The sequence below is a fragment of the Dermacentor variabilis genome, chromosome 5 (assembly GCF_050947875.1).
Source record: "Dermacentor variabilis isolate Ectoservices chromosome 5, ASM5094787v1, whole genome shotgun sequence".
In the NCBI taxonomy this organism is placed as follows: domain Eukaryota; kingdom Metazoa; phylum Arthropoda; class Arachnida; order Ixodida; family Ixodidae; genus Dermacentor; species Dermacentor variabilis.
The window spans coordinates 60,237,499-60,265,363 of NC_134572.1; the positions used below are offsets into that span (position 1 = coordinate 60,237,499).

At 45.6% G+C, this 27,865-nt stretch overlaps 1 protein-coding gene across 2 annotated transcripts in view; it reads right to left on the reverse strand.

Annotated features, from left to right (window-relative positions):
- LOC142582647 (cell adhesion molecule 4-like) overlaps nucleotides 1–27,865 on the reverse strand; it is a 90,874-nt gene that overhangs the window by 19,130 nt on the left and 43,879 nt on the right. Inside the window, exon 4 of one of the 2 annotated variants that reach the window (XM_075692568.1) lies at nucleotides 2,894–3,136. In XM_075692568.1, coding sequence (XP_075548683.1) covers nucleotides 2,894–3,136 — 243 coding nt within the window. Of the gene's footprint in view, nucleotides 1–2,851; nucleotides 3,137–27,865 lie in introns of both variants that reach the window. The other variant, XM_075692566.1, reaches the window with a different exon arrangement.

Sequence of the window (27,865 nt, forward strand, 5' to 3'; positions counted from 1 at the left end):
TAAACCAACTGTATCCACACGGCACGTCAGCATGACAGACGGCTGAATACTACTGAAACATAATACAGAGTTTAACATTTTATTGCAGTAAGCGGTCTTTTCTCAAAGCAGTCGGAGTGTAGATGGCCAGCTCTCGAAAACGCTGAAAACTCTGCATCTACATTCTCCGAAACATTTCGCTCAACTACGTTCACCCAGCGCGTTTACTACGCGATGGCGAAACCAGAATACGTTTAACATGCGCGAGCGAGGTATTCGGCGCCGAATATTGAACACAAGAATAGGGCCAATGAGCGCAAGAAAAAAGCCGCTCTCGCTTTTCGCAATACCCAGAGCCCGCAGCACGCTACAACGTCGCTTGACAGGCCGCGAGACGTATTCGGACCTCGCCTCCCGTTCTGAACCAGCGTCGTTTGTCAACCGGGCGGGGGGCAGCCATTCTCGCGAAGAAAAACGACACGGCCAGCAATCGGTTCGGCAACACTGGCGCGCTGTCTCGTGCACTACACCTGACGCCCCTTGTTTATCCCTACTTTCACGCTGCCGCACCAATGGAGAGGCCAGCAATTCGCGAACGGTGCCGGGAAAATTGCAGCTGTCGAAAGAGCGCGCAGCGTGACAGCATGCGCTGCATCATGGAACAGCACGGATTGCCGTGACGGGGAAAATTATTCTTAAGTGGCAGCGCGAGTGCTCCGCTACGAGTGTTGCAGAACAAAGAAGCGTACGGTATTTTCGTTTGAGAATGCTAAATCTTAGCTGGCATATGCTTATCGCGGCGCGAACCAGGTTTTAGTAGCGATCGCCTAGACTACGCTGCAGCTTACGTGAGCCTTGCTAAAACGTGGTTTCGTTTGGTGTCGTCACTAAGCTTGACCTTGGGAACGTTTATCTAACCTTGCACGTCGATACGATTTCAGTGAGAAAGACAACAGGAGCAATTTCTGCATCACTGGCCGAACCACGCATCTCAGGACCTCTGGTCAGTCAGTCAGGTCATAACCACTAGGTCATCAGTTCAGTGACGTGTCCAGTTCTATCGAGAAAGTGGTGTCCTTCAAGGTCGTTTCACGATTATATGGCGATGAGTTGTAGTCGGCGAAAACCCTTGCCGCAAACAGGCGTAACATGGTTCTTAGTGACAGTGATGATTACACGGGAGACAACTGCTCTGTTACACATAAACAGCGATTACGATGCCCAGTAGCCTCGATATGGGAGACTCCACATAAGATGACTCATGATGTGAACCTGGCCAAGGTATATAAACAAGTTGATGTTTGTACGTTATACAGCTAAGCGAAGGGTTATGAGTTTGTAGAGCTACTTGTAAATCACATGGGTATACAATGACTAATCATTAACGTCGGCGAACTTTCAAGTTCATTGGATCCTCTACATACGTGTGTGTAAAAGTCGGGTTTAATGAGTCACATTCCTGGCACCACAACTAGCTCGCCCTAGCGTTTGACAAAGATTGGAGATCCAACACACGACGTAAACTTCTGGACCTGTTACTCTGAAGAAACCCGTACATTATGGTGATTACTGAAGACTTCTCCGATTAAGGGAGGCTGAACCGGGATACATTAGGTCGCATAATTCCAGGCGCCTTACATGCGCGCCTTTTTCTTTTTTTGCTACACTGTTGCTCAGAGGAAATCCCATGGCGTAAGAGTTATCATATTATCACCTAAAATGTCGCAGTTCCTGCCTTTTCAGTGAAATCAGTGTGAATTCACACCATTGTACCTTTTCTTAGTCGCCCTTGCAGTTAGGCTAGTACCTTGGAACTACAAAAGGCTTGTATCTACTTATATGATTTTACAGTTTTTCTTGTAGCGCAAAAATCACGAGCACGTAGGAGAAAACAGACACGCGCCTGTGTGTGTTTTCTCTTCTACGTCCTTGCGCTTTTTGCGCTACAAGAAAAACTGCAATATGTTGCACCAACAAGCCCAAATATCTACACTGATAGTAATGACTTTTTCCTGTTTGAATAAGGAGCGCTAAAGGAACGCTTCCTTAAGTAGGACTGTTACATCGACGCTGATAAGGTATTATTCATACCGAAAAGAAATCCTTAGCAGAAGACACAGGGACACGATCCTTGCGTAATTAGATATGCGTCGATAGATAAACCTATAGTGTTGCTCTGCAAGAAGTTCGTGACGTGTAGATAACTTTCTCGTGCTGTCTGCTATTTAGGGCGTCGTCAATACCTTCGGTATTAATGAGATAGTCTTTTACTGATAAAAGGTATTTCGTAAACTGTCCAGGCGAAAGTCAGCAGTGTTGTATGCGTTCAACATTATGACTAATGGCGAAGCGCTGTAATATTGCGCAACAAAATAAACGGAAACTTCTCTATCCCTTCTTTCTAGTTCCCGGCCTTTTTATCCAGCGTAGCGTAGCCAACGGAACTTTTGAATAATCAATACCCCTTCCTTTTTTTGTGTATATATCTCGTATACCATGGCCAGGCTTCTATAGTTACGGCATATCTCCACCGCCTCTCGTATGTGCAATACGGATCCACACAAGTAGAGAGGAGTGAGCGGTGGCAGAAGGAGGGAAGGGGGGGGGGGGTCTCGGGAAATAAAGGGTATTCTTTGCCATCTTGAGCTCGCAGTGCGAAAGAACAAGGGCTGGTATTTCTAAGACTTACGCGCGTGCTCTCGGAACACATCCGACAGCAACGCATTCCCAAGCTTACGAAAACATGTAATGAGGCTGGTTACTTTGACGCAGTTAAAAACCACGCGCTATCCGCTGATTTCCCAGCCTTTTCCTAGAAGTGTCCCTAACATGTAGTACCGCAATATTGGTTTGCTCACGTGAATAGCCTTACATTGGGGCAGTAGGAGTGCGTCGCTGTCTGTTAGGCCCTCACTGTTCTCTGCGGTGCACAAGAACGATCCAGTCAGGTTGGTCTTGAGCGAAGTGCGCGACAGGCGCCTGGAAGGGTCCCCCTCGCGGACAGGACGCTGGTAGTCCACTGTCCTCCCGTTCAGCTTCCATGTGAACCGGCTCACCCGTGGGTTGGCCTTCGCCTCGCAGCGCAAGTGCACGGCGAACGAGCCCACCTGCGACCTACCGCATGAGGATATCACGCGCAGGTACACCTCTGGCTTGTCTGCGGGTGAAAAAAGTAACAGAAGTTATAATTCTTCACGTACACGATTCCATGACCACAGACCCTCCCCCCACCTCATACACACAAAAATAATTTCCTGAATCTTGCTGGACCTCTGACCTCGAAGCTGTGCCAGTGTAACATTTGTAGTAGGCGATTTGTGAAACAATTTATCACCGGACTCAATGCAACACAGCTGCGAGGAAAGATATATTCACGGCAGTATTGAATGTGGTAGCACAGCGCAGTTCCACGCACTTTCCTAATCCTGGTCAGCTATGTGGACTAGAAACTTTAGCGCCGTAAAATAACAAAGAATGTTTGTCTTCATAGTTGAGTTGCAATCATCAACTTTGCGACTGTGACCCTCTACTCAACAATCACATCAGATTACCCGCCAAAAAGAGACCTATAACTTTACCCTCGTAGTTCCCAAAATTACGTTAACAATAAAAATGATAGGTACCATCGGAATATCCGAAATCAATTTTTTCGTAATGTAAATAAACTTCACACATGGTATTTACCGCAAGGATTGGTTTTCTCAAGAGGTAAAAAAATTTCGAATTGGGAATGTATCTATTGCACTAAACAGACACCATCCACTAATTGCAATCGTGGGCTTTGAGTTATTGGAGTGCCAATATATATTTAGACGCCTTAACCTAATTAGAATACATGTACATGTACTTATGGTGCCCTGATGCAGCGTAACGATGAAATGCTATCGCATTCTCATCAGAAATCGTTCATACCATAGTCATCAGACACGATTTCTGAAACAATTATTATGCACCATAACCTCAGAGTTAACACTATACAGAGCGGTGTGGTTACAATTTGTAGAAAATAAATTTGCATACAAAGCAGGAACAGGTGCTTTGCTCGAAGCTTACAACTTTAGTATATAACGACAGTGATATTGAGTAGCAGGTTAGGGCTCGCTAGCTCAAGCCGACCTCTCTGCCTTCTTTCAAATAAATTCTCTCTCGACAGTTGTATTGCTTAGAGACGACATACAGTGTCACACGTCTTGCAATCTTAAGTTCGTGAAGCACATACGCACAGACAATTCTCTAATAACAGCAAGGTATCACTGTAATATATTTAAAAATGCGATTATATAACGCGGCAAGAGAGCAAGCATTAGGCTAGTCGCAGCTTCTCTTCAGTAATTCCGTGCTATAAAGCCTCCTAGAACATTAAGAGATTCTGAGTTTTCTGCCAACGTGCTAACGTAGCAACCTACCGACCGTACGGGCGACGCAATTTCAACACGAGTCACAACACACACACTCACTACGTGGTTTTGGGAGGCGAGACTCTCCGAACTGGACCTGGGAAGACAACTGGCGACCCTCGACCAGGCCCGGCGAGCCGCGATCGCCAGTGGAGCCCTGTCAGAGGGAACCACCCAGGAATAAACCGCGCAACGGTTTCTGCAATAATAAAGTTCCTCCTCCTCCTCCTCCTCCTAGCACACGGACATGCGTATGTGCATTTAGCTGGTTTAGTTTACACAATTCTCGTTCTCGATAGTTACCACGAAGTGCACTTGCTTGAAAAGGCTGCTCATGTGTTGTTTTGAGGCATCACGCTTTCCTGCGATACCAGGGCTCTTTCGCTGTCGTTGCCTCCCTTTCAGCAGTAAGATGGTAAATAAGAGTACCGGACGTGATTTCAAAATTCTATCAATCACCTATTCACTGTGGAATAAGATCTGGTGCACGCGTCTGCCTTCAATGGCGAGTGCGGAGAACAGACTACATTGCCCAAGCTTCTGGGAGAACAAATGATTTCTGGTCCCTTGTTCGGCGAATTGCACGAGACTCAAGCGAAGGAGCGGGACCAGCGGTGTACATAGAAGTAATGACAAAATAAAATAAAGAAGCACAAGTGGCCGCGGAGAAGGAACAAACATGCGGCATGCATCTCTCTGTTTCTGTACTTTGAACGTTGTTCCCAGAAACTAAGGAACACGGGGGCAGACGCAGCCTCTTTGCAAGAAGAGATTTCCTTTCGATCAATCAGTTGTTCTGCATTAGGTAAAACCAATTCATCTTTGCTCTGTTCTTTTTTTGTTCTTTGATACTAAACAAATACGATGCATAATGTGGTGACAGCGGCACTGAAATATTTCACAGCGCATGGACGGCAGCGCGGACAGGAAACAAAGTATTGCTGGGAGTTCCTAAATCGTTCGCTCGCAGCAGCACACTTCTGTGTGCATAGCTGAGTTGTTCAATACTAAACCGAAAGAAAGAGCAGTTATTAAAAAAAAAGGTAGAAAGCGTACCGGCATGGAAAAAAGCGTGTTGTAGCAAAGAGTTGAATTATGTACTGCAGTTTTAACAATACCGAGCTATTTAACATTAGAAGTACATTTTGAAACGGGCTTTACCGGAAACATTAGAAAAGGGACCGTAGCATAGATACTGCATAGAAAATTTGAACAGCCAGCTAGAAACCATTGATATATGGCACAGATGGCAACGTCTGGTTGCGGTTATCTCGCACATGAAGGAAAAGTGTCAGATGCAACGTTATGTAATTATAACAAGTGAATGGGAATCCCTATATATGGAGTTTGCGTTTCCATGGCACGCGACATCTTGTTAACAGGTAAAAGTTGTCCTTTAGAGCTATTTTTAAGGTCCGTGCTACCAAACAACACATCACTAGATAATCAAAAACTGCCCGAAGATTGGAAGACAGCCAACGTGACTCCGATATTTAAAGAAGGTGATCGTACACACGTAGGCAATTACAGGCCGATATCTTTAACTTCCGTTTGCTGTAAGACTCTCGAACATGTCCTGTACTCTAATCTGATGAAACATTTTCAAACAAATAACTTTTTCACTTCGGCTCAGCATGGGTTCCGCTCTGGTTTTTCGTGCGTAACACAACTAGCCGAATTCACTCATGACATTGCACTCGGCCTCGACCATGGTGAACAGATAGATGCACTCTTTCTTGATCTGCGGAAAGCATTTGATGTCGTCCCGCACAATCTACTTTGCTTAAAATTATCATTCCTAGGCCTTCCTGAACATATTTTTGGCTGGATAAAAGATTATTTACACCTGCGCAAACAGCAAGTTGTTCTTAATGGGGTAAACTCGGCTCCAATGCAGGTGCTATCGGGAGTGCCTCAAGGCTCTGTGCTTGGGCCTCTTTTGTTCCTAGTTTATATTAATGATTTAGTAGTAGGCCTTAATTCAACAGTTAGACTGTATGCCGATGACTGCGTCATGTATCGTGCAGTGAAATGTTATGCCGATATGTCTGTCTTACAGGACGACCTTGAAAAAGTTTCTATTTGGTGCAAGCGGTGGCAGATGATTCTGAATACTGGTAAATGCTACCATGTGCAGTTTACAAAGAAAAAGAAAAAATTCCCCAGTTCCTATTGCCTAAATAATATTGCACTCAGTACCGCTAAGGATGTTCAGTACCTCGGAGTTACGTTTTCTGAAACGCTTGACTGGACTAATCATGTTAACTCAATTAGCGCGAAAGCTTACCGTCTTCTTCACTTTTTCCGACGAAATTTTAAGCATTCTCCTTCATCACTGAAGGCAACCTTGTATTTAACAAACATCAGGCCTATTCTAGAATATGCATGCGTTATCTGGGATCCATACACTATAAACCTCACAGAAAAAATAGAACGCGTCCAAAAGCAAGCAGCACGCTTCGTAACAGGAAATTATAATTTTACTACCAGAGGATCCAGAATAAGCGAAGGGTTGGGTTGGAAAACTCTTTCTTCACGCAGGAAAATCCTAAGATTCAAATTCCTTTACAATATATATAAAAGTAAAACTGGTATCGACAAAACACTGTTCATCAAGGAGCCGCATTACGTTTCATCTAGGAGAGACCACGCTAACAAAATTAGAGCTTATCAGTGCCGTACCAATGTGTTTAAGTATTCATTTTTTCCTAACACGATTAGCGATTGGAATGAGCTCCCTAATGAAGTGATGGCAGCTTCTAGTTTTGAAAATGCTATTGAGAGTCATATTCTTTGATTGTTCTGTTATTCATCTCTGCACATACGCTACTTTTTTTTTCTGTTTTGTTAGTTAGTTATTTTGTCACTCACTTTGTTTTGTACTTTGTTAGTTTCTATTCCGCTTTTGCGAATTTCAGTGCTTAAACTATGTTCTATTTACTAATGTATTCTTTTGATGTTGCTGAATATGTTTCCATTGTGACCACCTGTATTTTAACCCCCCTACGATAATGCCGTACAGGCGATGTAGGTATACCGAATAAATAAATAAATAAATAAATCAATTTCTACTGCTACGCTTCGGTACATTACCGACGAAAAACATGATCTTGGATTGTAGCGCAAAGTGACACGGATAGAGACTATAGAAGCAGACAGGACGCGCGCTTCTAGTCTCTGTCCGTGTCACTTCACGCTACAATACAAGATAATGTTACAGTACCAACTCCCCCAACTTCCTATACTTTTGCATGACGAAAAACCGCTGCACTTCCAAACTTAAAAAGGACGTCGCGTAGGTGAGCACATTAGCGACAAGATGAGCACAAGTACTATATATCAAAAAGAGGGATAGCCGGCGCGACATGTAGGCACCAACGTCTCTTGAAGCAAATTAACCAAAAAACTTAGCTGCACCAAGAGAGAAGTTGTGCATGTTACTTGGACTCCTCAAAGGTTTAAGTGCTGTGTCTCATGCCCAGGTTCTCCATCTACTTGACGACGTATTTTGCTTATTCTCCTGTTCGACCGTCAACCAGTTAAATTGTCAGCGCGGCCATATATGATAAGGTTATGCTACCCTACGCCATTTCAACCTAGTATAATTTAAACAAAAGAGTGTGTGCAAGATCACAGGATATACCAGTTGCCGGTTTGCAGCAGCCGAAACACGAGAAAGGTGCAGTCGAGGGATTCAGTGCGCGCAGTCAAAGTCGGCCACAGGGTAACGAAGCAAAACAAGCAGTACCTTTGTTCAGGATGCTTGTTTTGTGGACGACCGTAGTAGTCGTACTTTCGTAGGCGCTGTGCGCAGGGAGCATGGGAGGCTGTACATTGGATATAACTAACGTTCAGTGGTAGTCCACTAGAAGCTAATATAAAAGCGCCGCATTTAGCAGCATGTTCAGTGCTCAAGCAGGTAAATCCTTTATTCAAACCATTTTCTGAAATAACTAACGGGAAACGAACAAGGCCAGCCACAGCTTGGATCCCACTCTTCGGCAATGTTTAATTTTTTTTTCTTCGTGTACTTTGCCGAGTGGCATACAAATTTACTTAAAGAAAGTGCGGAGGCTCTCTTCAGGTAGAAATTGAAGTAGTGCATTAGCGAGCTTTTGTAGTATGATCGCAGCTCCTAATAACTTTTCTCCATTAATTACCGTTCCCAGGCAAAACCGCAACACATGGTCAATGTATATTTTAGACTCTGACGCTGCAGCACTTTCAACAGTTCACTGAGTTTTCTTTCAGTCGCCGTAGTTCAGTTCCAGGTGACGGAAGGTCTATAATAGTGATCCTTGGGACATTCTATGATTTAATATTCGTCGAAATACTTTTTGTGCGCAGTATGTCTTCTCTACGCTCAAATTCTTTACTTTTGCGGAACCCGCCGTGGTTGCTTAGGGGCGATGGCGTTGCGCTGCTAAGCCCGAGGTCACGGATTGAATCCCGGCCAAGGCGAAATGCAAAAACACCCGTGTACTTAGATTTAGGTGCACGTTAAAGAACTCCAGATGGTCCAAATTTCCGGAGCCCTCCACTGCGGCGTGCCTCATAATCAGATTGTGGTTTTGGCACGTAAAACCCCATAACTTAATTTTTTTGTGCTCGCGGAAGACACCTTTTATACTTGCTTGTTTTCATGTTCTCACGTTCTTACATGTTTACAAGACTTATAATCTAAAGTAATAATCACACTTTTATGTGCTTGTGTGCTGCAGACACCTGTGAAGGTTATATTGTGACGCGCAAGACGTTTCTTCTAGGGGGTTTCCATTACATTGGAGTGGAGTTTATGTGTATACTACTCCAGTCTTATTATTCTCCATGTGTGCAGTCAGCATCGTAGCGTTTTTCAAAAAAACTTGTTAGACTTTCATTGAGTACTCTTTAACCTGGAAAACATTTCGACCACGCTTATAAACTGTTTTATGAACTAACACCCAAAGGTAGCTACTACTCTTACTCATCTTCCGTCCACTCGAATGTGTGGAATAACAGCAGCGTCGCATGTTATTCTAATTCCGGCAGAAAACAAGTGTGCGGTAAGCACACTAACATAGGTATTTCAGAAACGCCATTCCAGTGTCGCTCTCAACGAAAAAAAAGCTATCAAAGAAGCCTCTCAGTGAAAAGCCTATCTCTTTGCTCTTTTCTCGGTATTACCAACAGCTCGATCAACATTCTATGTGTGCTGAGCGTTCCTATAAGCTGGCCTTCCGTGGGCGTAACAAAATTCCTTACGTCGGCACGAGAACAGTGTACGCCTTCGAAAAGAAAGAACTCACCTACTAAAGTTGACTCAGCGCTTCTCTACAACCAGTTACTTTGGTTTTAGGTGAGGAAGACGACGAAGTGATCCTATTGCTGAGTGTTGTTCTCCGTCACCAGCATTTTGTGGTAATTCTCGCTTTCTTCAGGGCAACACTGTTTCCTGCTCGACGGGAATGGAAGTGGAGCCACCAGCACTCCCAACTGATGTTGCGGCGCCCGCATCGGCAGCCTCAAAGAAGCGGAACAGCCTCTCGAGCGACAGCGAGGCTACCCTGATAAACTCGACCGAGAGGGACGACAGCTCCGAAGACGACTACATGACTGTCCTGGGTCAGAAAGCAAAGCGGCGAATGCTTAGGGCCTCTGTGGACACATCTACTATGAGGACTCCGCAGAGCTCGTCGAAGTACACCATCCTTTTCTTACCTGTGCTACTCTCCGACTACATGCAAGTTGCATCGGTTGAACTCGAGAGAATGTTGCCAGATGGAATTGAGGAAGAACGAGTCAACCCTCGGAAGAATGTTGTCGCGGTAGACGTCGCCCATGCGTCGGCGTTAGATTCTCTGCGAGCTGTCACTGTTCTAGGTGGCATGAGCGTCCGTACCATCATCCCGATGGGAAAAGAGGCTACTACAGGCGCCATATATGACATTGATGCTGCCATCTCAGGCGAGGATTTACCGCTTTTGATAAAGCCTGCCAATCATGGGACCCACATACTGCAGGTGGCCCGTCTCGGAACTTCCAGATGCGTAAAAATTGTCTTTAAAGGTGACTGCCTTCCATCGCGTGTGAAGGTTGGCCATTTCCGGCATGCTGTCCGGCCCTTTGTTCCCAAGCCGGTTCAGTGCAGAAACTGCCAGCAATTAGGCCACATGACCACCGTCTGTGGAAAGTCTGCTATGTATTCCGGCAGTACAGCACAACACTCTACAGGCAACTGCCAGGCAAAAACTTAAAAGTGTCCGAACTGTCAAGGGCCCCACGATGCCTCATCAAAGGAATGTCCTAGAGTTAAGCGAGAACTCTCCATCTTGAAGAAAATGGTGAGGAACCGGTGGACTCATCTTGAAGCAGCTGCTGACGCCAGGCGACGTCGTTCTCGTCGCAGACGCTCATCAAGGAATTCTGCTCTCCGCACAAAGAATACGCGTGCGGCAAAGCCTCTTGCTGTTGAATCTGCTCCAACCCCAGTTCAGAATGCGTCCACACCGCGTATAGATAACGGAGCAGCTGAAAAGAATGCCGTGGATGAAGAATGGCCACCACTGCCAAAGATAAGCCCTGTGGAAAAACCCCAACAAGGAGAGGCACCACAATGCTCCACCCCTCACCCAGATGAGCTGACAGAGGATGACCGCCGAATTGTAACAATGCCGAAGTCTTTGATAAATGTGATTCGCTCGCTTGTGGGCAACTCGAATACGCCAACAACTCGAAGCGCAGTGCAAGTGTTGGATGCCCTGAGCCCAGTGCTTGCAAATCTTGCGTAAGCACAGTGGCTCTTCCACTGCCTTCACTCCGTGATGAAGTGCGTAGCGCGACGATTTTCCCGTGGAATGCCAGAGGACTTAAATCACGGATTTCATGTTTCGGCCAATACGTTTTTACGAACCGATTTCCTGTTGTGGTAATATGTGAACCGAACGTGTCAAAAGCGCTAAGACTCTCTGGATACGAAGCTTTTATGGCGTCGACGTGCGGGCAATCCAGCAAAGTAATTGTTTACATCCGTACAGAACTGACTAACATTCACCACTCGGTGCAGCCTCATAATGGAAACCAATACGAGTGTCTCCGCATTACAAACAATAAAGTGGCCTTCACCCTTATCAGTGCCTACATCTCCCCATATAGTCGGTTCGACGGCGACCGACTGCGAGACATCCTGACGACTTCTGGACCCCGGATTATCACGGGAGACTTTAATTCTCATCAGTTGGGTTGGGGAAGCTCCAGAATAGATTCCAGGGGCCGGAAACTTGTGGAATTTGCTTCCGACCATGAGCTCAGCATTATGAACGATGGCAGTCCGACGTACTTACGTGGTTCGAACTATAGCAGTTGCTTAGATTTAACTTTGGTGTCACGGCAACTTGGTCAAGATGTTCGATGGTTCTCTGACATCGAGACTCGTGGCAGTGACCATATTCCCACCTACTCAAGTATGACTTGATTAGGAAGCTTCTCCTTTTCTACTTCCTGACATGTATATATAAGGTGGTCAACGTATAAGACAAAGGTGGAAGAGGCATGCAACGAAGGGTTTACCGGCACCATTGAGAGATTAATTACAAGTGTACTGGAATCCTCTAAGTACACATTCACATCCGCTAAAGAACGTACAGATTTCGACATGGAACTTGAGCGACTTCGAACGATTCGCAGAAGGGCCGAGAGGCGATACAGGCGCACGAAGTCAATTCATGACCTTAGAGTCGCTCGACGTATACAGAAGAAAATCCAACGTCGTATGGACAGACTGGAGGAACAACGGTGGAAAACGTTCTGTGAATCACTTGACCCCCGCAAGCCACTGTCTATCATATGGAGGATGGTGCGCGGCCTTGGCTCGTCTCCACAGCTACGACACCCATTCTCAGCCCTAGCCCTCCACCAAGGCCGCTCACAGGTCGATATAGCCGAAGATTTCTGTGTGAAGATTGCGGGCATTGTGGCCACCATCAATAGCAAAATTCTGGGTGAGGTTCCTGCGACACGCTTCCCAGAATTGAATGTGTCCTTCTCACTTGAGGAATTGGACGCTGCTCTGGCCACATGCAGGCGCTCATCGTCGCCAGGGCCAGACGGCATTACCTACGCTGCTTTATGCCACCTAGGTAAAGATGGCCGAAGCAGACTTCTGGAATTTTATAACCAGTCATGGAATGATTGCATCGTTCCTGAGTGATGGAAGTCTAAGCGCTTGATACCACTCCTGAAGCCGGGAAAGTCGCCACTTGACCTAGCGTCTTACCGACCCACTGCGCTGTCCAGCTGTGTTGGGAAGGTCATGGTAAGAATAATTCTACCCGCCTAGAGTGGTATCTTGAGCGCCACAACGTATACCCCGAGGCCATGGCTGGTTTCAGAAGAGGCCGTTCCTTTATTGACAACATCATCGACCTCGTCACGTCTGTACAACAAGAAAAACACCACAAGCGTATATCGGTTGCACTATTCCTCGACGTGAAAAGTGCCTATGATAATGTAACCTATGAAGCCATCTTTGATGCCCTGGAAAATAATGGAATTGGTGGACGTATGTTTCGGTGGATTCGGAGTATCTATTCAAAAGGTCCTTCTTTGTGCACAGTGCAGACGGCCGAACCGCTCACCATTACACTTGCCGTGGCGTCCCTTAGGGTGGGGTTCTTAGCCCCGATGTTCTACCACATACAGTAAGCCTTCCCATATATGCTAACGACATATGCATATGGGCCTCGGCAGCTACACGTCTCCATGTGCTTGCACGGCTCCAAAAAGCAGTAACCCTAACATCATCGTACCTGCGTCCTCAAGGCCTCAGCATTTCGACCGAGAAATGCGCCTTAGTCGCTTTTACCTACAAGCACATGACCTGGTACCCCATTTCTATTGACCACCAACCAATTTCCTGCGCAAAAACTCACCGATTCCAAGGCATTATTATAGACAGAGACCTTTCATGGAGCCCCCACATCTCATACCTGAAGAAGAGGCTTACTTCTATCTCCCATATATTAAGGTTTCTTGCCGGTAAAACGTGGGGCACATCCGTGGCATCTATGCTTCAACTATACAGGACGCTCTTCCTAGGATATTTGCGATACAGCACACCAGTGCTGCCCAATGCTAACAAAACTAACATCCATGTCCTACAGAGCATCCAAGGCCAAGTCCTTCGAACATGTCTGAGGCTACCTCGAAATGCTTCAACTGTGGCAACAATTGCCACCACGGGAGACCACCCAATATTGACCTATATAGCTATTGACGCACCCCAGGCGCATGTTCGCCATATATCCAGAGTGCCTGACCACCATCTCACTCGCTTGCCTGAGAAAGACCCAAGGCAGCGTTCTCCAGATCAATTGCGGCTAACCGGCACTCTTTGTCTTTGAGGCACTCACCCGCAACAAGAACGCCATCCCCTATGTGGGGCTTGAAAAAGCCTCCTGTGTACCTTGCTGTGCCAGGAATAGTGAAGAAAGCTAGCTTGACCACCGCGGCTCTCAAGCAGATCACATTGGAACTTTTGCATCGTTCATACGCTAACCGAATCCATGTTTAGACGGATGGTTCCGTCTCGGAAAATTCTACGGACGCCGTTGTTCTACCAGCTCAATCGGTCGTCATCATGTTTAAGACTTCAGACCTAACGACATCTACAGGTTCCGAACTGGCCGCTCTTCGCGTTGTTGTCGAATATATTGAAAAAGAAACGCCGAACAACTGGGCAATGTTTTGTGACTCGAAAGCAGCCCTCCAGAGCTTGCGAAGTTTACGACGTGGCAATTATGAACAGCTGGTGTCACAAATCAACGAAACCTGCCATTGCGCTTCTGAACGACGACATGATATCATATTTCAGTGGCTGCCGGGACATTGTGGCATCGTTGGTAATCACCTCGCCGATGACGCTGCCCAACGTGCCCAAGCTGGCTCACCGACACTCCTTATACCTTTATCGAGAGTCGACGCTGCAAGAGAGCTTCGTAGTCTCACTCGTACCATCACGTTAAGTTACTGGCATACACCACAGAACTCTAAGTGTCGTTTATACAGCCTCGACCCATCACTGAAACTTAAATTACCACCGAATCTTTCGCGACGTGACGCAGCACTGCTGTGTCGGCTGTGGGAAGGAGTAGTATTCACCAATTCTTACAGCTATCGTATTGGAATGGCGGATTCACCAATGTGCGCTAAGTGCAAGTGTGAAGAGACCATCAGTCATCTTCTGTGCCGCTGTTCTCGCTTCGATAACCAAGGTGATACTCCCCAGTGGACCTTGACTAGACTGGATGACAGGACATTTGCGGAAGCGAAAATCTTGGGAGCCTGGCCTCACAGTTCATTAGCGCAGAAAGCAGTTCGAGCGCTTTTTCACTACCTGAAGGCAACAGACTTGAGTGCCTGACTATAGACATCCTACACCTGAGTTCCCACTCCCCTCCCCACGTGTAGGGTAGCAAACTGCACTTAGTCTGGTTAACCTCCCTGTCTTTCCTTCTTCCCTTCTCTCTCTCTCTCTCTTGGTTTTAGGTGCCGATGACGAATATTTCTCATTCTTCGAAGCGATAAACAGTGGAGCAGACAGGAGAACAGCGATGAAAATAGCTAAAGCAAAGGGCCACTGATTCGGGTGCAAAGAATACTACAGGCACGGAAGGCTTGGGGGCACGTCTACTTCCGGAACAGCGTCATCGATCGGCCCCTGTCGCAAAGGAAGGAGTTAGTTGTATATTGCTGGTTCTCCGCTGCGTGCAGGCAGATGTACCAATGTTTGCTTTTATGCCAGAAGTTCCGATGCGTCCATGCCAGCGGTCGTATCATGCATGAGAGCGCTTGCTTTGGAGCTCAGAAGAACGTAAACATGTCGGCTATGCATATAAATACAAACACGCATACGCGAAACTAGGCACAATAAACATGTCATGTATGCGCAACATGTATACACAATAAAATAAAAAAAATAAAATGTTCCATGCAAACCTTGATTACATACGTAGTATAAATGGGCTAATACTCATGACATTTGCCTGAATTACGGTTACATATATATACCATACCTGAATGTGTGCAAATATAAACTGCTATTTTCATAAAATTCTTCAACCTTATGAAATACTATCTAAACATTACCATTATACTTCAGCAAGGAGGAAATAGTACAGTGAGCCATAATATGTAAGTGGCGTGCGCGTATCTGGCTAATACTAAGCTACCTTTGTCTAAAATTAAGTTCCCGGGCTTTTGGGTGAAAACCACGACATGACTATGGAGCACGGGGTACTCCGGATTAATTTTGACCACCCGGGGTTTTTAACGCGCACCCAATGCAGGGTATGCGGGCGTTTTTCTTTTTTTCTAAATTTCGACCCCATCAAAATGCGACCGCCGAGCCTTGATGTGACCCCGCGCCTTCGGGCTTAGCAGCGCCACCCCAAAGCCACTGCATGGCATGTACTTCTACTGCCGAAAAAATTACTAACTTGCTGAAATGTCGGAAGCCTTTGCATGTAACACATATGACATCGTCTACAATGACATCACATATGACAATGTGACAACGTTTACAATGTGACGCATGTGATGAGGTTTACAATGAATCGTTTACATGTGACACATATAAACGATTAGCTTCTTACAGCCAGTTTTAACAGCGCTGTTTTACCGGCTCGTGCTGCAGAAAGAGAAGCCGGAAAAAAAAAAAAGACGGCGGCTCTTTGTTACTGCTGGCATACGAGCTGTCGAACTCACTGCGCGAATCACGCGAGCCTGCAGGAGCAATGATGACAGCTTTGCAAACAGTTGAGCCGTAGCCGAAGTGCTTTATTATAACGCCTTCATGAATGAACTTCAGCATTCATGGCACCACGGCAGCGTCAAGGTGCCCACGTCAGTGGAAAGATGCTCTTAATTAGTGTACGCGAAAAGGGTTGTTCTGTGTGGCACTTGTTCATCGTTTACATATGTAAAGTGGATAAGCCGTGGGTTCCGTCTTGAAATCATAAGCGGACTGCTTATGAGGAGGCAACAGTTACAATAAGATGACTCGTTTTTCCCATGTTCTATCTTAACAAACAATAACAAGAAGAAAAGAGATTTTCAAAGAGCGCGTCCGATGTGCGACAGGCTCTCTCTTGCGCAAATTAAGCTCGCTACAAGCTTTTTGCGAGGGCTAAATGGTTATACACTAATCTTCTGGCATTAGGGCCCATCCTAACATTATTTTTTTTCTTATATTTTTTATCACCAAAAAGGTTTCTTTGTGAAGAGCTCGTTCATGCTATAGGATGCTCCATAGCCATGGAATAGAGCGCATTATGGACATATGTCGGGGCATCATTCTCCTGGTGGTATAAGACCCGTGAAAGCCACAGATGTCTCAGTACGGTAGCTAGCTCGCAAAGTATGGAGACCAGACGGCAGTTAAAGGCAGTATTAAGAAAGCTTAAATAAATATACACATATCTTAAGCTAATAGAGATTAGTTTGTTTTCTGTACATAAATATTGATTTTCAATATTCAAAAATAATTTGAAGGCTAGTAAAACATTTCAGCCCCTAAACTAGCGTAGAATGATGAAACAGAGAAAAGACTGAAAGGCGCAAGAACGGTCATTCAGGGAGAAAAGGTTGTCAGTTTCGGGTGGCAACATGCAATTGCCAAATAATCGCTTCCCTGAGAGTGCTGATGCGGACTGACGGGGAGAGATGGGAATACAAATTAATATTGATTGAGATGACCGGCACTTTTTGCACTGTTTGTAATGTCAAAACTTGCTACTTTCTTTGTGTCCGGCATGGCCCCTCGAAAGACATGATGTGATTAGACAAAAAGTCGCAGTTTCACTAGAAAGGTAAATATAAAGGCAAAACAAAGTATTTCCACCTCGCCTTAGGGCTCGTATGCGAAGACGACAGGTGTCCAACTCTTATAGCGTTCTTATAAAAAAAATCTGTACTGTATAAAAAAATTCACCGAACAATATGACATTCCATAATGCAAAATTTGAGCACAGCTCTATACGGATATTCATTTGGCGCTATATTGGCTGACGCGGACAACCTGTTTCGTGTGGTACGTTCCAAACGGAGCTAAGTGTGGAGCGGCTGCCTCGGTAGTCAGGAGATCGCGAGAAGCAGCGCATGGCTGACACATGGGCGCGATTCACAGCAGCCGCCGCAGCCAGACCTGCGCTCATGCTGCGCTTCGATTAGCAGACGACACGCACCTTCGATGCGCGCGCCACCGCGAACAGAGCGGAGGCGAGCAAGCGCATCGAGGTAATCTAACGACGCGCTACTTTGGCGCCATCTCGCAGCCATCGTGGCTATTGTCAGTCTTGCCCGGCACTACACTTTTCTTCTCACGCTTTCGCCATACCAGCATCCTCCGCTTTCGCCCTCATGGTTCCGCTGCACCCTCCTCCTCCGCTTTCCACCTGGCGTTAGCTTCGTTTTTGCCGTCTTTCATCGCCCGCTGCGCTCCGCGTTCGCTCTCATCTTTCGATGTGCTCGATCGCTCAGTTACGAGGTTCGACGTCGAACCTCGCCGCAGGAATGGGTGCCTGCAAATGAGCTCTAAAGAACGTCCTGTATAATGATGACGGATACTCATCCTTGTATAATAGTGACAGGTGTACTTATTTATCCTCTACTCGGGGACTGAATTTCACCAGCTAAAAAAAAAAATAAAGTTATCGGTCAGCGCAAGAGGCACCTGCATAATTTGGAACTTACTCGAAGGTTATCGTTGATTCTAACAGTTGTGTCTGTTGTCACGAAATCTTGCGTAATCTGATTGTGTGTGTGTGACGCGAATTGTGTAGTACTTTCTGGAAGGCACGCAGGTACCAGCGATTAGGCGTGAACCATCTACGAGTAATGCATAAATGCCGACGTGCTTGACGCGTTGTTCAGATTTTCGGCGATCACCAACGTTGCTCGCCACTATCCCGGTGTCAGAGAGTCACTTGTTCCGCTGGGAACAAGTTCGCCCACTACAGAGTTACGTGATTCACACTTGTCGCTACTGCGTTCTTCACCGTCACTACATCGTGAGAGTAGTAACAATTGTAACTTTCAAAATTGTAAAAAATAACGTCATAGGTTTGAAAAACGTAGAGCATACAGTCCTATACACACAAGAACGCACAGAGATAAAAACATGCTTACACTCGCACCTACCAAGCATCGTGAGACCACCATAATCACCGCCATCGTCACGGTGTTCTAGCCGCTCAGTCTACATCGTTTTATTCTGGATAACTTGGCGCCGACTACAGCGACAGTGAGAACGCCCCTGGAGCGTCCTCATCATTGTTAACGCAATATAGATTTAACTGGGATATGAACCTAACTGGGATTTGCATATCAAAAACCCGTGCCCAAAGGCCTATAAGAAACTGTGCCTTTTAGGACGGAAGCTAAAAAAATTCTCCCTCAAATGCTAAGCTTGCGGCATGGCGTACCCTTGTTCACCCAGTATTTGAGTGCGTTGCTATTTTGTGGAATCCGTGTTAATCGACAAATATCGCGAGGACTGAGGGCGCACAGCGTTTTGCAGGTGCAGTGATACAAACGACGCGACAATACAAGATCCAAGGAAAGGACAGACGAGCGCAGTCACTTATTTTATTTATGTATTTATGACATACTGCAGGCCGTGAGGCCCAAGCAGCAGTGTAATACAAAAGTATAACAATGGTAAATTGCAAAATCCAAATTCAAGCAAAACGAGCAGTAGGAAATAGCTCTTAACAATACCAATTAAACAACATGGTCACTTAGAAGAACAATACAATCCACATAGTCAGCCGGCAAGCAGTTCCAACCAGAGATTGTCTGGGAAAAGAACGAATGCTGGAATAAATTAGTCTTAGCAAAGTACGGGGCAAGAGAAAGGTGGTGGGAATGTCGGGTTTGTCTAGTTGTCGATAATGCTATCTACAGTGAGGAATTTAGTTCATGTTTCTGGCTAATTAACAAATATAAAAAACTCCAAACGAAAAAATTTGCTGCCGGATTGAAGGGTTGTGATTAAATTCGATTGCATTAGTGCTTAGAAGGAAACGGTTCGACTGTGCTGCGAAAAGAAAAAACGGACGGATTTTTTTTTATTTTTTCAAGTGCTGTTAGGTTAGTGATATTATGTGAGTCCCAGACAATGCACGCATAAACTAATTTAGGCCTTATAAAGGTTTCGTATGCTAGTCTTTTAACCTGAATCGGTGTACCATTTAGTTTATGGCGCAACAAGCAGAGTTTACGTAAGGCACAGGAGCAAATATTATAAATGTGCGTATTTCAGCTTAAGTTGTTTGTTAGTGTCACACCAAGATGCTTATATTCGTTTACCTCTGTAATTTGTCCTGAACCCAGAGAAACAGAGAATTTAAATGGATTGAGTTTTCTAGTAACCGCTAGCACAACTGTCTTTTCTAAGCTTAGTTTCATACCCCATCTATTGCTCCACGAGAGGATTTTGTTAAGGGCCGTGTTTAGTGCAACCTGATGATCAGCTGACTGTAACTGACTGAAGATTAAGCAGTCATCCGCATACATGCGGATCTGTACAGGTTTGTTAATCACATCGATAATGTCGTTACAGTATATCAGAAATATCTGCGGCCCAAGAACACTGCCCTGAGGGACGCCCAGTGTGACAGGAAGGGTACGAGATTCTTCAACGTTTGTGAATACATATTGGTTACACTGTTTTAAACACGCTGAAACAACTATAGGCAATAAGAAAACGGGCAGTTTTAGATCTGAAGTTTCTCGATTAATTTGTCATGTGGTACAAGGTCGAAAGCTATGCTGAAGTCCAAGAAGATTAAGTCTACCTGGCCGGCCCTGTCAATGACAGGAAATACGGTGACTAACTGTGTAACTGTCGAAAACCCTTTCCGAAAGACATGCTGGTGTTGCGATAAAACGTTATTTTCGTGAAAAAATTTTGAAATGATCTTAGTTACAATATGCTCTAGGAGCTTATAACAAGACCGTAATATAGATATGGGAAAGTAGTTGGACAAAGAAAGCGGGCCACTTTTTTTCAGGACGGGAACGACACGTGCCATCTTCCAATCGACGGGTATGGATGCAGTTTTAATAGAAGCTTGAAATATAACAACAAGGATCTTACTCAGCGCTTCAGCGAAACGGCAAAGGAATGCGCCTGGAATGCCATCAGGTCCCGGTGAAGATTTAACTTTTATCCTAAGCAGCATGTTAAGTACGCCTTCATGCGTAATCAAATCGGTCACATTCGAGAAAATGTTATTGAGCTATTTGCACCTAGGTTCACATTATCGAATTACAATGTTACGTCGTCAAATCCTGATATAGTGTGGTAATTTGAGCTCCAACCATTACAGGTATGGTGGAAGGGTGCAAAGTCAAAGTTGTTTTTATTGGTTATGTCGTGTTAAAACACGTCTGGAACGGAATAAATATTTGCCTGTTCCCCCAAAACGGTCGTCACAAATAATTCATAGCATTCGTGTACCTCCGCTTCTTGCTACGACTAAGCTCTTTCAAAAATATTTTCTTCCTGCATTGTTGAGCTGTAGAATTATCTGCCTGCGTCTGCTATTGAATGTAATAATGTCTGATTGTTTGAAAAGTGCTTAGAAATGCTCTTTGTGTAACCTCTCCTGCTTGCGCAGCGTGGCTCCCTACACCATTATAAAACAAGTGAGCAAGTTTCAACATTCACCGCTTACGCTACAGTTCAGAATGGCTGAGGAATCTAAGACGACGACAGACCACCTCTACCAAATATTCACTGCCTTGGGGGAAAGAAATCTGCCTTGGCTTGCCGCGGCTAGTCGTTCTTAGAGCACGCTTATAGTACTCAAATCGCTGGTGACATGGTTTGGCTTGCGCGGTGAGCCGTGGGTGTTTACTACTCAGCGACTGCCGGCATGCCGGCAGTCGCTTAATTTAGAGGCACCATCTCAAGGTAGTCTGTTTATACTGTTGAGGAAATGTTTACGACAAGATAATGCACAATGACGACGGAACCAAACCCGATCATAATATTTTGCGGCTCCGCGCATGTTGACACTGCACATACAAGCGGGTACAGCGCTCTAAACGAAGCACCGACTGGAGTCTGTATAACTGCATTGATGCAGCCATACGGCGGCAAAGAAAACAGCTTCGGAGCAAGAGCTGGAAACCCTTATATAGTTCGCTGCATACTGGAAGCCGTTTTGGAATTGTATGGCGCATCCGGAAGGCGCTCCATACTCCCGATATCTGCAACAATCCTACGGCTGCTTTGTGCGTAGCGACTGGCCAGTCACCAAAGTTCTAGCGGGGACATTTGCAGACGTTTTCGTGCCTCCTATGTCGAGTGACACAATAAATGGCGGCCTTCCTTCTTTGACAAGTAAGGGTACTATGACTGCTTCCTAGAGCCGAGCCTGCTAGATGGAAGAGGCAGACTTCTTTCTTAAAGAGCTGCGACACGCGCTCAGCCACTCCACATGCTGCACTGCCTCAAGTGAGGACGGTGTGACGTACCAAGCACTGTGGAACATTGATAAGAGTTTTCATGACGGTATAATGTAACGTTACTGTTATATTATAATAAAATATGGCGAACGTGTGTTATCCCTGCTGAATGGGAATGGTTCATGATAATACAAATTTTAAAGCCCGGGTGCCCTGCAAGGCACCGCAAGTTCTACCGGCAAAATGTCATCAAGTTAATTGAGCAATTGCTTCCTGTTTCGTGTAGGTGTCAGAAGCTTTCGACTCGGTTCCACATGAGGCAATTATTTCGCTGCCGCAACCGCAGGAATTCCGGGTCGCAGGCTCTGCTTTGTACACAATTTCGTAGCGGAGCGTCGGATGACAGTGCGCGTCGGAGGAATAACAAGTGAATCCCGCACTGTGAATTGCGGTGTCCCACAGGGCAGCGTTTTCTCGCCCCATCTCTTTAACAGCGTAATGCCGGTGCTTCCAAATCACTTGCCTCAAGACCGTGGCTTTCCCTGTGAGCATAGCTATTTATCCAGATGCTATTGTACTGTCGATACGCAGCCCTTCGTATACCTTGGCCCGCGGCTTCGTGCGAGCTTGCAAAGAGCTCTGAACGCAACTTCGGAGTGCCTGGGTGAAGTCGGCCTGCAGATATCGTCTGCTAAATCGGCTGCAATAGCTTATATTCCTCAAGAACGTGCTCGGTGAACAATGAGCCGACTGTACCTTGACCAGACGCCGATAAGCTGGGGGCGACAGCATCGTTATTCCGGCTTAATTTTTGATGATCGCACCTCTTGGCGTCCTTCCGTTAAATTTCTACGGCGCAAACCGCAATCTCTCCTTAAGTATATGGCCGCCTTGACTGCTCAAGGTGGCGTCTGTGGCCAAACGACGGTTCTGCTGGTGCACCAGTCATGCAGTCATGCAGCAGGCAGACCAGAGAAACCTATATCGTATTGAGTGTCTGCAGCGCTCATCAAATGGTCAATTGCTCCTTGATCGTCTGATTCCTTGCCGGTTTTGTCGCATGAAAAAAATGGTGGAATTATTTATGAACATTGCTGGCATGTCTGAACATGCTGCTCCACTTACGTCTGCACCTTCGAAACGTACCACGAAGCAGGTATTCCCCATTTATCACAATATCCGTGACATACACAAAAGTCTAATATGGCTATTTTGACAATATTCCAATTGGCTCAGTTGAATATGTTCGAAAGAATTCCACACTGTCTTCAAGTATTCACAAACGCATCTGTAGAGGGTGGCGGCCAAGGCCCCGCTGCAGCTTCTTTTCTGCGCTTCGACTCAAGTATGACGTATATTTCATATACCCCATCCATTCTCGTCCATAACTGCGGAGCTAGCAGCGATTAACGTTGCTCTGAAATACGTGGAAGAGGAGTTAGCCGCATCAGATTCTCATCATTACGGACTTCTGCGCTGTCCTTAAGAGACTACAACGCAGTAAGATTGATTGTCCAGTTGCGTTCAGCATTACTGACTGCGCCTACAAAATTGCATCCCCTGGGCGTTGCCAAATGGATACCTTCCTACACGATTGGATCACCAGAAACGTAGAGGCTGATCGGCTGGCTTCAAATTGCACTCATAACGACTCTGTCTGCCTTGAAATTTTGTGCAAGCTTGATGACGCTCGTCTGCTGATTCGTCGCCACCTGCTCAAGCAGCATCCAGACCAGTGGGTCGCAAAAGGATTGGCGGTGTCAACAAGTGCGAATGTGTACACTGACAGGAACGTGTGACCAGTTCATCGTGTACATCTTGCAGTTGTTGCGAGACACTTAAGCACCTGATATTGGAGTTTCCAACTTTCATTACGCATCGCACGTCCCTAGTGAACGGCCATCATCTCCTTGGCCTGCGGTGTGCGACATTCGACGAATGTTTGTACCCTAGTGGTTGCGCGTCTTGAGGCTGATCGCGCTTTCATTACTAGTCTAGGAATAACTAACGTAGGTTAACGCTTGTAGCTTATTTCATTTTTTTTTCAAATGACACAAACCTCAGACACTATTTCTTCTATTTTACTTTTCTTTAGCTGAGTGGCCTGCAGCGACCAGCCTTACTTTGTTGTGCTTTACTCTGAGATTTGTCATCTTGCTCTTTCTTTCCTGTTTCCTCGCCTTGCGATGTGCCATTTCTGTTTCGATATGTGTCTCCTCCTTTCTGAAGTGTATGCAGGCGTTTTACCGCTTCTGGTGGCAGTAAGCGGCCTACTCATTGCTTTCGCTTTCCTGTGAAGTATATGTACGTTTGCAAAACAAATAATAAATAATTTTTTTTTAGTTTGGCGTTCGCAGTAGCTCGCTGCTGGAGCCAGAACAACCGGGGAGCATTAACGCTACAGCCACTCGGGTCATAATAAAGCAGAAGTCGTGTGCTGGTCACAATCGCTTCACGCAGGTGGCCTTAAAAACACGCACAGCCGAACTGTGCACTGATCCTGAATCGCTCACCCAGCCGTAAGTTCTTGAACGGCGGGGAACTGAGAAAAAAATTCATGAGCCATTCAAATCTGTGAAGGTGGATGACCAGCCAAACTGTTCAGCACATGACACAGCGGTGACACAGAATTTGGAACAAAGGTAGCAACTCATTTCCTTTGATTTTTACATGCGTTCGCGTGGAAAACCGGACCACCACCCCGAGAAGCCGGAGGAAACTAGACACGCGCGACGTTTTGACGGGACCGCCACCGCGGGAGAGTGGAAAGAAAGCAGATACGCAAGCGCTTGGAATGTCGAAAGAGAGGGTGGTTCGCGTATAGACATGGCCGACGCGGGTAAAAGTGCGGTATCAGTTCTGATCAGCTTAATATCTGACACTGGTGCTATTTGCACCTAAGATAATATACTTATTCTTGCAAGTTCACGCGACATTATTGGTATCACAGACACTTGGTTGCATGCAGGTATACATGACTCGGAGTTTACACTGTCAGGCTGCATCACCATGCAAAATGATGGTCATAATCAAATAGGAGGTGGCGTGGCCCAGTGCTTTTTCGCTTGGATTTCAAGTTCAAAGTACTCTTCTCCCCACTAGGCATAGAATTATTCTGCAGTATGTATCAATAAATAAAAGTTGGCGCAGTGTTTGAACCCTGCTTTACCTCCGCTGCAGGTCGGCCCGGTAATGTACTATCTTCGGAATCGGCCCATGGTTTTCGCGCATGCAAGCGAAAAACGCACGGAAGCCAAGCCATAAACAGCTTCGCTGTGATAAGACAGCTGAACTTTTGTCACTGCTGAAGAATCTGCCTTAGATTGAGGAAGGGAGGAAAGAAAGAGAATAGGAGAAGGCAGGGACGTTAACCTGAATAAAGTCCGGTTACACCGGGGGAATGGGAAAACAAAGATGACATGGAGAGTGAGGATGGAAGGAAAGACGGAAATTAGCGGTGAGCTGGCTGACGCGTGTGGTATAATAGTAATTGCGGTAATAGTCACAGACGTTCACGCAAGCCCGTCGTCCTCAAGAAGCACAAAAGTGCCTTCACCGCTTTATGGGCCGACGAGCGATGGGCGCGGTGTTCCAGCAGTACCTACACGGAAAGCGGCTGATTGTCTAACCTTCGATGGAAAAGTATGGTAAGTACTACAATGTACCATACAAAACGAAATATAGGTCAAGTAGCAATATAGGTCGACCCCTCACCTTGAAGTGAAAAGACAGAAAAACAGGAAATAAAGAACCTAAGCACGTTTATTTTCACAACAGGGCAGCTTTGCAACAAATTGACTATACTGCCACTGGTAGCGAGCGCGCACGAAGTTGCCGCAAAAGATCCGCAACTGCGGGCTCAAGCTGTGCTGGCCGCCGGAGAGAGTTAATCTACACATTACTTTATTCTCTGTATGTACGACTGATCTACTGGCGAACGTAGCATGTGTTTTATACCGTAAAGCGCAGCCATACATAGTTTTTACATTTCTCGTACGGCACACGTAGCTTGCGGTGTCCGATGAAGCAGAATAAAATTCCAGGTCTAGATAACTTTTTTTTTTTCGTTTTCTGCTTCGTTAGAGAGAACAAAGATTGAATGCGAAAATATGATATCGAAACCACGCTTGCTGTTTTGAGAAACCATATCACATTGATATGCAGTGAATGAGTTTGTGGTGAAGTGCAATAAGCGAAACCTGTTTTCCTCTACGCTAACCTAATCAGTGCGCACTGTGCCAATGTTTTGAGTTTGACAGATGTTCAAGCAATAAAAATGAAAAGACAGACAGAGTAGCAAAACCGCAACTCAGCCGCTTAGAATGAATGAGCGCCGCAGTACGAAGTCAGAAAATTTGAAAGAAGTTTTCCTCTCCACAGAACTATTGTCATTAGGAGAATGTGCGTGTCATAATTATTAAAATACGTAAAAGCTAACGGACAGCAACTTCAATTCTCGTTACAGCTGATATGGTTCCTCATCTTAACTGCTTTTGCTTATGACCGTTGGTTCTAAAAAAAAATGTACCACATGCCTTTGAACGACAGAAAGCTGAGCTAGTTGATAAGGATTCATAATGCAAAAAAAAAAAAGCGTTCGTGTTGTCCACTTCTCTACTCTTGTGGCCTGTCTACACGCCTCTACTGCTTTGAAATAGACACCTTCATAAACTCTCGCGTCCACTTTTAGTAGGCTGCTCAAATGTATGTTGTAAAATGAAATCAGCAGTAACCACAGTTTTCATAATCCGTCACACCAGCCTAAGAAACTTCATTAGAGAAGAACAGATGAAGAAATTATGTAAACACCATCTATGTTCATGGAAAAAAAAATCGAACATGATCACACGTTCATTTTGAGAAATATAAGAGCTCAAGTGACATTCAGTAAATAAAGAAGTAGGTAATTGACCGCCGTTCTTTCATAACAGGTTTCTGATGCTTTCGCAACATTCGACGGCACGCCTCCTTTTTCACGTTGGAGCTGGAACCTGGGCTTGTACTCTCAGTAAGGTCTAACGCTATAATTATTCAAAAACCTGTTTTCAGGCAAACCTGTAGTCGGATATGTCGTTAATGAAGACGGCAAGCCAATGGTACATAACCCATTCGAGCTAAAAGCTTTGTGAATCGTGCCCTTAAAGCGTCGGACTCTTCCTTTAGAATCTGCATTTAGTGGTGAAATTTATTTCTCGGCTTCACATAGGACTTCCAACATATCCGAAGGAGTTTCTGAGAGGAAAATATTGAGATAGTGCCGACGAATAAAAACTAGTTGTTCGGTGACACGGGCTGAGGGAGTGAAGTATGTACGTACATAGCTTTGTCTCCCCCACCCACACTAGCAAAATAGTTCACTGGAAGAACAGAGCTCAGGCGAACTATCCAGAGAAGGACGACGCACACTGTAACACATAGGACACGTGGACGCGCATAGTAAAATGACAAGAATAAGCGTGTTTTGCTGTGCTAGTGACGGAAGGGAGTAAATGATAGGCTGGAGGGAATGGGGAGTGCAGCATTATTTCGCGTGGTATCAAAACGTTTTATGTAGACAAGCATATTAACGTATAGGCAGGCCTTGTCAATCCTAAGGGCCTTGTTTTCCATGGTAAACGGAAGTAAGAAGAAATATACTGGTCTGACACTCGAAAAACTAGCAATCCAGAAATTGGAAGAAAAAAATGTATGCGGAGCTTTGATGTGTAGCAAAGTTCACATTATACAGCATAAGTACGTTACCACTTTCTAGAAGCGACGCAGCACGGAAGCTCCGCCTACTTGCTCGCCAGTACACCACGTCGCAATGGAATGAGCCACATTTAAGAAATTCCAGACTATACTCCCTTGATCCCACATTAAGACTTCGAGTCCCATCAAAGCTTCGCCGTGGAGACGCGCTTTTGTATCGGCTGTGGTTAGGCGTAGCTTTTACGGAAGCCTATGCGTTCCGTATATGGATGAACGACAGCGCAACTTGTGAACATTGAGGCTATGAGGAATCGATTGGCCATCTTTTGTGTGCCTGCCCACAGTAC